The sequence below is a fragment of the Globicephala melas genome, chromosome 19 (assembly GCF_963455315.2).
Source record: "Globicephala melas chromosome 19, mGloMel1.2, whole genome shotgun sequence".
NCBI classification, from domain to species: domain Eukaryota; kingdom Metazoa; phylum Chordata; class Mammalia; order Artiodactyla; family Delphinidae; genus Globicephala; species Globicephala melas.
In genome coordinates this window covers 12984278-12994847 of record NC_083332.1, presented here as the reverse complement: position 1 = coordinate 12994847, position 10570 = coordinate 12984278, and the positions used below count along the sequence as shown (strand labels likewise).

Here is a 10570-nt window from a genome sequence, read left to right as displayed (position 1 = left end):
AAGGTGAGAGGTGGGGAGACAGGCACTCGGCCTTCTTTACTCTCAGGGACGCAGGTGTCCTTGTCCCCCTTGGGAGTGGCCCCTCCACAGATTCAGATATCCCCCCAATCCCTCTAGGAGACCAGGCCTCCCTCATTTCTCCCTAGGAAATCCTGCAGGCCCCTCCCTTTCTTTCAGAGGAACAGGTACTGAATCCTCCTCTACTCCCAGGCCTCAGCAGGCGTCCACTGGATCTGCCTGCCCTCTACTGGCCTAAGGCTGGTACTGCAGGACTGCCACCTACAGCCCACAGTGAGGAACAGAAACTGAGCCAGAACTGAGGGTCTCTGAGTTCTTGTATTTTAATTTCTTTAAGGTCTCAGATGTTCAGGTCCTAGGGGGCCTGAGTTCAGGTCCCCCGCCCAGAGGTCAGCGAAAGAAAGACAACTTCTCCTGGAGCCAGGCCTCTGTGAGGTCATCAGTGGTGCGGATTTCAAACACCTGGGCAGAGAGAGGGCTCAGTATTATAATCCACTCAGGAACCGAAAAGAGTGAGGGCCCTGACCCCCTCCTCCTTCAGACCCAGGAACCCAGATCCCCAGCCCCCTCATGGCACAGACCAGGAGTCCAGACTCTCCCTTTCACACTCGGGAGCCTCAGCCCCAGGCCCAGACCTTTGTGAGCTCTGCCGTCTGCACCAGCCTGTTCTTGCTTCCTGCGTACATCATCTGTTGTTCAGGCTTGCAGCCTGTGTGGAAAAGAGAAGGAGGAAGCATAACTGGGGGATGCCAGAGTGTTCTCTAAGGCCCTAGTAATGTCCTGCAGACCCTGGAGTTTTCTAAGAGTCCCAGGAACTGTTCTAAGGAGGTCCCTGGAGGCTATAGTCAGAGTCCCCAGGTTTGTTCGGGGGCTTGAAGTTATTTTAGGGTCCCTGGAGTTGGTTTGGGGCCAGACAGGGGTTTCTAGGTAAAAGGAAGAAGTGAGTTTGCTTATACGCCTCAGGACTAAGGAGGATGGGGGCTCTGTGCCTCCACCTCCACCCAATGCCCTCTCAGGACTCACACCACACACACCACACTCTCACACAGGCACCTACACACATGCACACAGTCACACAATCACCAGTCACAGGCATGCACACACACTTGCACTCAAACACACACACTTACACACCCTCACACAGAATCTAAGACCACTTTCTCAGGATGAGTAGAGCTGTGTCTCACCCACAGGGCTGGAGAAGATGAAACACAAGGGGTAGGACACTCGGCCATCGGCGTGCGTGTACTTGTAGCTGTAGACCACGAACCTACAGCAGCAAGAGGGAATCCAAACTCAAGACTTGGCCTGGAGCCCAGGCCCAGTGCCCATTACCTCAGACCACAACCTTGAAATCTTGACTGAGTCTGAGAACCTAGGGTTAACAACTGAGACGCAGGGTACTAGCCTCAAACACAATAAATGATTTAAAAAATAATAATAAAAATGGATAAATAATAAGAACCTGCTGTATTAAAATTAATTAATTAATTAATTAATTTTTTAAAAAAAGATAACATAGAACTATACATACAGTGTATAAATGTCAGTTTCCCAGTTTTGATACTGTACTGTAGTTAGGTAAGATGTAACCATTGGGGGAAACTGGATAAGGGGTACTATATTTGCAACTCTCTGTGAATCTATAATAATTTCAAAATTAAAAGTCTTTTTAATAATTAAAATAATAATAATAATAGTAAATGCTAAATAGAACTACCATGTGATCCAGCAATTCCACTGCTGGGTATTTATCAAAGAAAATGAAAACAATAATTTGAAAAGATATATGCACCCCCATATTTATTGCAGCATTATTTATAATAGCCAAGATATGGAAAAAACCTAAGTACCCATTGATGGATGAATGGATAAAGAAGATGCAGTATACACACACACACACACACACACACACACACACACACAATGGAATACTATTCAGCCATAAAAAAGAACGAAATCTTGCCATATGCAACATGGATGGATGTTGAGGGCATTACGCTAAGTGAAATAAGTCAGAGAAGGATAAATGTCTTATGATCTCACTTATATGTGGAATTTAAAAAATAAAAACAAAGAAACAAGCCACCAAGTTCATAAATACAGAGAACAGATTAGTGGTTGCCAAAGGTGGGGGTGGGCGAAATGGGTGAAGGGAGTCAAAACGTACAAATTTCCAGTTATTTGATTTCCCATTATTTATTTTAAATAAGTCCTAGGGATATGACGTACAGCATGGTAAGTATAGTTAACAGTGCAGTATTGTATATTTGAAAGTTGCTAAAAGAGTAGATATTAAAAGTCCTCATCGTAAGAAAAAAATTTTTTTAAACTATGTATGATGACAGATGTTAACTAGATTATGGTGGTGAACAGTTTGTAATACAGTATATACAAATATCAAATCATTATGTTGTACACCTGAAACTAATATAATATGTCAAATATATCTCAATAAAAAATTTTTTTAAGAAAGAGTGGCTTAGGGACTTCCCTGGCGGTCCAGTGGTTAAGACTCTGCCCTTCCACTGCAGGGGCGCAGGTTCCATCCCTGGTCAGGGAACTAAGATCTCACATGCCGAGTGGTGCGGCCAAAATAAATAAATAAATAAGTGCTTATTTGATTCACAACAACCCTATGATGTAGGTACTATTATTATCCCCATACTACAGATGGAAAAATTGAGGCCCAGAGAGGTGAAGTCACTTGCCCAAGTTTCTATGGATAGATTTGAACCCAGGAAGTTGGCTGGTAGAGTATAAGTGCTCAACCACTATGTTTTACTATACAGAGAACTAGAATCAGGGGCTGAGACTACAGCCAGCTACATAATTTCCCAAGCCCAGCACAAAATGAAAATGCAGGGCCCCTTTTTATAAACACAGGAGAAAGGCTTTTTTCCTTTCTTCTGCAGTCTCTCTTCAGATTGATCTTTTAAAATTTCCTATTTAAAATCACGCTCTCTTGGGCATGGGGACACTCACAGAGGGAATGGAAATGCTCAAAGGCACACCCTGGAACTTGTCATGCAGGGGGTGAGTACCGACCCTGACCCTGACACTCCCTGAACCTGTAATCGGGTCCCCTGCCTAGGACAGAGGGCAGCAGCCATTGCTGGGCAATGCAGGGAATGGGTAGCTGAGAACCCATCCAGGCTGGAGATATGAGCTGAGGGAGGCTCCAAGCCCCCAGCGCATGCTCCATTGTTCCATCACACTTCACACAAAACACAGATTCAAAGATATAACTATAAAGAATTTCAAGACAGCAGGCAGTCGTAGAGCATCAAGCCCTGCATTCAAGGCTCCCTTCTGGGTATGGGGCCCTGTGTGACTGCACTTGTCAGACGCCCAGGATGCTGGTCCTGGCTGAGATCTAGAGCCTGAGATCTCAACTCTGAGGCTCAGAGTTGTAGGGCACCCAAAAATCAGTTGAGATGAAAAATCTAAAGAGACCAGTTTTCACAGAAGTATCGAAAAGCTCCTCCACACACAAAAGCACCAGGCTCCTCTGGCTTCACACAGGATTCTCCTCAATCATTAAAGGTCAAATAAATCCTTTGCTACTCAAAGTATGCCCAAATATTGAAAAATAAGGAAATTTTAACTTTTTTTTTAAATGAAGCAAGAGCAATGTTGAGACCAAAACCTGACATGGTTTGTACAAAAAAAAAAAAAGCAAACTCTAACATTACATATGACTATTAGTGTAAAATTCTGCAATAAAATTTTGGTAAACAAACCAAAAGTCCTAGGACAGGAACATTTGACTTCAGAGACATAGATCCCGAGCCCATGAATAGGACTGGAACCCAAACAGTCCCTCAGTCTGTATCCCTATCGTCACCCCTCTCCCCATGGCCTGACCGTCCCCTTCCTTCCCCCAGCATACCTGGGCTGTCTCTCTGGCAACTCCATTTTTAGTTCCTCTGGAGAAATATTCTGGGGATGAGGGGAGAGAAAAAAAAAGACTGCCATTAAATGAACACTTACTGTGTGCCAAGGCACTTGTCCAAGAAATACACATACATGGATTAACTCATTGACCTCTCCCAAATCCCAGAGGGGTTGGTCTTATTGTTATCCCCATTTTACAGATGAGCAAACTGAAGCCCAGAGGTGTTAAGACACTTTTCTTCTAAACCCCCTACAAGGATTAAATCATTGAATCCACAGACAACTCTAAGAGGTAGGGACTGCTATCACCGTTTCACAGATGAGGAAAGAGAGACCCATACAGGTGAAGTCTCTCGCCTAGGGTCACAGCTAAGTTGGGACTTGACCTCCGGGTCTTTCTGGCCCCCCATGCCAGGCTCTTAGCATCAGTCACAGTCGCTTGGGTCTCCCAGTCCCACCCTGCCCTTCTTGGAGGTCCCATCCCCCGATCCCCTCACCTGAAATTCTTCCTCCAGCACCACCATCTGCCGGTCTTTGTCCACCTTCACTGAGGAGGGAGGGCACATGGGGGTTAGAGGCCCCTCCCATCTGCCCCCACGCTTGTCCCCATACCCCATCCTTCCAGGAGGGAAGATGACACTCACTTATTATGGCCGCATTGTCCGTCTCTTTTCGGAAGCGAAATTTCCTCAGCTTTTCCTTTAGCTCTGGGTCCACCTCGCACACCACCAGGGAGTCAGACTGTCAGAGGAGCCCAGCAAGAGCTGAGTCGCCTGGCCTCAGCCCTGCTCCCTTCCCCAAACCTCAGTTTTTCCATCTACTAATGAGGAGGAAGACCCAATAGCCCATAGATTGCCTTTGTGAACATTAGGAAAAGGCTCCTTTCCCTCAGGGCAGATGCTGCCCCTTTGCAGAGCAGAGGCTGGACTCGAGCCCTCTCAGCAGGTGCCCTTGGGCAATGCCCGGGGTGGCCCAGGGATCTGCTTGCCTGGGCTAAACCCGGAACCACAGTCTCTTTTCCCCCAGCCTTGACCTCCCTTCCACAGCCTGCCCTTCACCCTGGTGTCCTCCTAGCCCCAGCCCCACTCCAGCCCCTAGCCCTTTCCATACGACCCTGGCCCCAACCATGACTTTTCTGTCCACAGGCCTCTTCTTTTCTGGGTTCCGCTGTCCTCTAGGGGTGGGGACCAGGGCTACAGGGGGCAGGGTGTGGGGTAGGGGAAAGGTTTCATCTAACACCACATCCTGTTTATGCCCATTCTGGGACAACTGTCACAGATGACTCCTCCCCCTCTTTCCTTCCCCTCATCTGCTGGGACCTTCCAGGCTTTGCAGTCACCCAGACCAGGTTCGAATGCTGCCTTACTGTGTGGCCCTAGCTAAGTAACTTCACGCCTCTGATTCAGGATTGTTATGAGGATAAAATAGTTTCACATATCTCCCAGCATGGTGGACACACTCAATACACAGTAGGTAATGATGAGCTTTATTATTTTTTTAATTTTTATTGGAGTATAGTAGATTTACAATGTTGTGTCAGTTTCAGGTGTATAGCAAACATATGCATATACATATATCCACTCTTTTTTAGATTCTTTTCCCATATAGGTCATTACAGAGTATTGAATAGAGTTCCCTGTGCTTTACAGTAGATCCTTATTACTTATCTATTTTATGTATAGTAGTGTATATATGTCAATCCCAATTTCCCAGTTTATCCCTTCCCCTCCTTTTGCTCACTGGTAACCCTGTTTGTTTTCTACATCTGTGACTCTATTTCTGTTTTGTAAATAAGGTCATTTGTACCATTGTTTTTAGATTCCACCTATAAGTGACATATATTTGTCTTTCTCTGTCTGACTTACTTCACTCAGTATGACAATCTGTAGGTCCATCCATGTTGCTGCAAATGACATTATTTTGTTCTTTTTTATGGCTGAGTAATATTCCGTTGTATGTATGTACCACATCTTCTTTACCCACTTGTCTGTCAATGGACATGAGGTTGCTTCAATGACTTGGCTATTGTAAATAGTGCTGCAATGAACATTAGGGTGCATGTATCTTTTTTTTAAAATAAATTTATTTATTTGAGGCTGCGTTGGGTCTTCATTGCTGTGCACGGGCTTTCTCTAGTTGCAGCGAGTGGGGGTTACTCTTCGTTGCAGTGCGTGGGCTTCTCACTGCGGTGGCTTCTCTTGTTGCAGAGCACAGGCTCTAGGCACGTGGGCTTCAGTAGTTGTGGCACGTGGGCTCAGTAGTTGTGGCACACAGTCTTAGTTGCTCTGTGGCATGTGGGATCTTCCCAGACCAGGGCTCAAACCTGTGTCCCTTGCATTGGCAAGCGAATTCTTAACCACTGCACCACCAGGGAAGTCCCTGGGGTGCATGTATCTTTTTGAATTATGTTTTTCTTCGGATATATGCGCAGGGATTGCTGGATCATATGGTAGTTCTATATTTAGTTTTTTAAGGAACCTCCATACTGTTCTCCATAATGGTTGTACCAATTTACATTCCCACCAACAGTGTAGGAGGGTTCCCTTTTCTCCACACCCTCTCTAGCATTTATTATCTGTAGATTTTTTGATAATGGAATAATGAGCTCTTTAGCTCCTCCTCCAGGAAGACTTCCTGGATTCCCACCCACCCAATCTGGAATATTTTAATTCCAGAGCTGAAAGGGGGAACTTAGAGATGTTTGCTGGTCAAACTGCCACTTATTAGGTTGATGGGGAAATGGAGAATAGAGAAAAGACTCCACAGCACCCAAGTAATGATGAATTTTTTCCTGTAATTATTCAACCTCATGGGCCTTATAATGGTGCTACAACAATGGTGTTCCATCCTATCAGACCAATACCTCCTTTTTTATTAAGAGCATTTTGTATTGCCCCCCCCGCCAAGTTCCCATCCTGAAATGAAATTCCTAGATAACGCAACATAGTTATACACATAAGTTCTCCCCCAAATCAATATAATGTCCTAATTGTCATATAAAGGAGAAATAAAAGGGAAGTGATTGATCAGAAACCTGTGCATTTCCGTGAGAAAATATAAGCAAACAATAGAGAATTGTTAAAGGATCCAGCCCCACGATGTCTGGCCCACTGTACTGACTTCCCTCCATAGCAGTGGGCAGATCCCACCCTCTCTCACCTCTTCAAGGGCATTGCTGCAGCTGCTCTCCTCCCTGCATCATCAATGTCTTCACCTCTACTGAATCTTTCCCTCAGCGTACACGCCGTGTTATGTCTTCCATCTTAAAAACTAAAAACCCTGTCTCCCGTCGAGCCACTGCCCATTCATTTCCTTCCCTTTTCAGCAAGACTTCTTGAAAGAACTGTCCACACTCACTGCCTCCAATTTCTCCTCCCATTTCACTCTTCAACTCTCTCCCAGCAGACTCACTCCTGTCTCTCTCCAATGACATACACTTGTCGGGGCCACCAAGGACATCTGTGGTGCTGGACCTAATGGTCAATTCTCAGTCTTCATCTGCTGTGCCCTGTCAGCCACATCTGACACCATCCATCACTCCCCATGCCCAAAACACTTTCTTCACTTGGCTTCCAGGACACCACCCTGGCCTGGTTTTCCTCTGGTTCTTCTGGCTGTGCCTGCTCAGACCTTCTTTTTTTTTTTTTTTTTTTTTTTTTTGCGGTATGCGGGCCTCTCACTGCTATGACCTCTCCCGCTGCGGAGCACAGGCTCCAGACGCGCAGGCTCAGTGGCCATGGCTCACGGGCCCAGCCACTCCGCGGCATGTGGGATCTTCCCGGACCAGGGCACGAACCCGTGTCCCCTGCATCGGCAGGCAGACTCTCAACCACTGTGCCATCAGGGAAGCCCCAGACCTTCTTTTTTTTTTTAAATTTTATTGAAGTATAGGTGATTTACGATGTTGTGTTAATTTCTGCTGTACAGCAAAGTGATTCCGTTATACATGTACATACTTTTTTTACATATTCTTTTCCATTTTGGTTTATCACAGGATATTGAATACAGTTCCCTGTGCTATACAGTAGGAACTTGTTGTTTATCCATTCTATGTATAATAGTTTGCATCTGCTACCCCCAAACTCCCAATCCATCCCTCTCCCACACCCCTCCAACGACAAGTCTGTTCTCTATGTCTGCGAGTCTGTTTCTGCTTCGTAGATAAGTTCATTTGTGTCACATTTTAGATTGCTCATATAAGTGATAACATATGGTATTTGTCTTACTCTTTCTGACTTAGTATGATAATCTCTAGGTCCATCCATTCATTTGTCGATGGACATTTAGGTTGTTTCCATGTCTTGGCTATTGTAAATAGTGCTGCAAGGAACATCGCAGTGCATATATCTTCTCGAATTATAGTTTTCTCTAGATATGTGCTTAGAAGTGCGATTGCAGGATCATATGTCAGCCTCCTTTTAACAGCCAGGTGTCCCAGGGATCAGTCCTTGGTCCCCTTCTCTTTTCCATCCATCTTCCTGTCTTCCTGATAGCAACAGCTTCTTGGTTTTCAAAGGGGATACCTTAATTATTTCTCCAGCTGGGCCTCTCCCTGAACTCTAGGCTCTTATATCCAAATGCCAGTGTGACATATCCATCTGCATGTCTTAAGAGTCATCCTTGACCCGTCTGTTTCCTCTGACAACGTACCTCAGAAATTGTCAGCTCTGAACTTCAAAATATAACCAGAACTGGTCCACTGCTCCCCTCCACAGCCCATATTCTTCTGCCTGAAATCTCACAGCAGCCTCCTCCCTGTTTCTCTGCTCCTGCCCGCCTCTCAACACTCTGTTCTTCATAGGACCGTCAGAGGCATCCTAAAACAACCCAAGCCAGGAATTCCCTGGCTGTCCAGTGGTTAGGACTCTGTGCTTCCACTGCGGGGTCACAGGTTCGATCCCTGGTCAGGGGAACTAAGATCCTGCATGCTGCACGGCGTGGCCAAAAAAGAAAACCAAGCCAGATGACATGCCTGCCCTCTCAAAAACCCTCTCATGGCTCCACTATTATTTGGGTGAAAGCAAAAGTCCTTATAGTGGCCTTAAAAACTCTAAATCATCTGCCACGACCCCTCCTCCATTACTTCTTGGACCTTGTCTTTCAATACTCTCCTCTTTGCTCACTCCTCTCCACCCACACTAGCCCCTTTCTGGTTCTGTGAATGATCCTGTCACTGGGCTTTTGCACTTGCTGGCTCCTCTTTCTGGAACCCTCCTTCCTTCATGGTTCACCCCTTCACTCCTTCAGATTTCTGTTCAAATGTCACCTGATCAAAGGTGCTTTTCCCCATCTAAAACAGTGCCAGCCGCATCTCTCAATCCCCTTATAAGTTTTCTCCATAGAACTTATTACCAAGTTACATTGTATTTATTTGTTTCTGTCCCCCCCAACTAGAAGGTAAGCCTCATGAAGAGAGGGATTTTTGTCTGCCTCGTTCATTGCTGAATTTTTAGCACTTCGGGTAGTGCCTGGCACATTTTAGGTACTCAAGAAGTCTTATTGAATGAATAAATGAACCAGCACCCTTAGAGCACAACCATTCTATATGGTGTGAAAGTTGTTGCTTAAATGGAGGGGGTAATGCTTAGGGTTTGTGATATCCCCCCCCACTCTGTTTTAAAATGGCCTTTCCAGGCTTCCCTGGTGGCGCCGTGGTTAAGAATCCACCTGCCAACGCAGGGGACACGGGTTCGAACCCTGGTCCGGGAAGATTCCCACATGCTGCGGAGCAACTAAGCCCGTGTGCCACAACTACTAGCTCTTGTGCCATGACTACTGAAGCCTGCGCACCTAGAGCCCGTGCTCCACAAGAGAAGCCACTGCAATGAGAAGCCCGCGCCCTGCAACGAAGAGTAGCCCGCGCCCTGCAACGAAGAGTAGCCCGCGCTCGCCACAACTAGAGAAAGCCCGCTAGCAGAAACAAAGACCCAACGCAGCCAAAAATAAATAAAATTTTTTTAATTAAAAATTTTTTTTAATAAAATGGCCTTTCCTCACAGCATCTGAGATGCCATGTTTTCCTGGTTTTCTTCCTCCTCTCTCTCTCTGGCTGTTCCTTCTCAATCTTTGTTGAGAGTGTCAATTCCTTTGCTCAAACCTTATACGTCTCCTCTTCTCAAGGTTCTGTCCAGTCCTTGTCTCCATTCATCCTTCATACCCACCGCACACTAGGTCACTAACTCCCACAGCTTCAATTACCATCTTTGATCACCCTCAGATCTTGGTTTCCAGCCCCAATTTTTCTCTTAAGCCCCAGCCCCAGGGGTGTGGAGCCGCCTAAATCCTCATGCTGGGTGGCACACACTGGGCTCAGCATCTTCCTAACCTGTTTCTCCTCTGGGTCTCCTTCTCAGGGAAGCCCCCAATCCCCCCAACCTTCTAGCCAGAGGGCCTCATCTTGAACTTCTCCCTCCCTACCCCTCTGCGGCCACCCAGTCCCAGAGCAGGTTCCCCGGGCCTCCTGGGCATCCAGCCCTGCCACCCACTCCTCCTCCCCTCCCCACAGTCCCACCCTGGTGCAAACGCCCCTCTCCTACCCCAGCTGCCTCCCTGGACTCTCAGCTCCAGTTCTATTTCCTCCAATCCATCTTCCATATAAAAGCCAGAGACATCTTTGCAAACCCCCACTGACTCTCCTTGGCTTGAAGCCCTTCCA

The 10570-nt window shown here is 46.4% G+C and overlaps 1 protein-coding gene across 2 annotated transcripts; it reads right to left on the bottom strand.

Moving 5' to 3' along the window:
- Positions 1–325: 325 nt before the first annotated feature.
- GMFG (glia maturation factor gamma) lies at positions 326–7184 on the bottom strand. Of its 2 annotated transcripts, none has more exons than XM_070044294.1 (7): positions 7075–7184; positions 4560–4656; positions 4413–4462; positions 3911–3960; positions 1206–1288; positions 654–727; positions 326–480 (listed from the first exon to the last, which is right to left on the bottom strand). In XM_070044294.1, coding segments are annotated over exons 2-7 (330 nt in total). In that variant the 5' UTR covers positions 4561–4656; positions 7075–7184; the 3' UTR covers positions 326–408. The 2 variants fall into 2 exon arrangements, with proteins under 2 accessions (XP_069900395.1, XP_030730149.1); XM_030874289.3 differs by lacking the exon at positions 7075–7184 and adding an exon at positions 5041–5109.
- Between the last annotated feature and the right edge of the window lie 3386 nt (positions 7185–10570).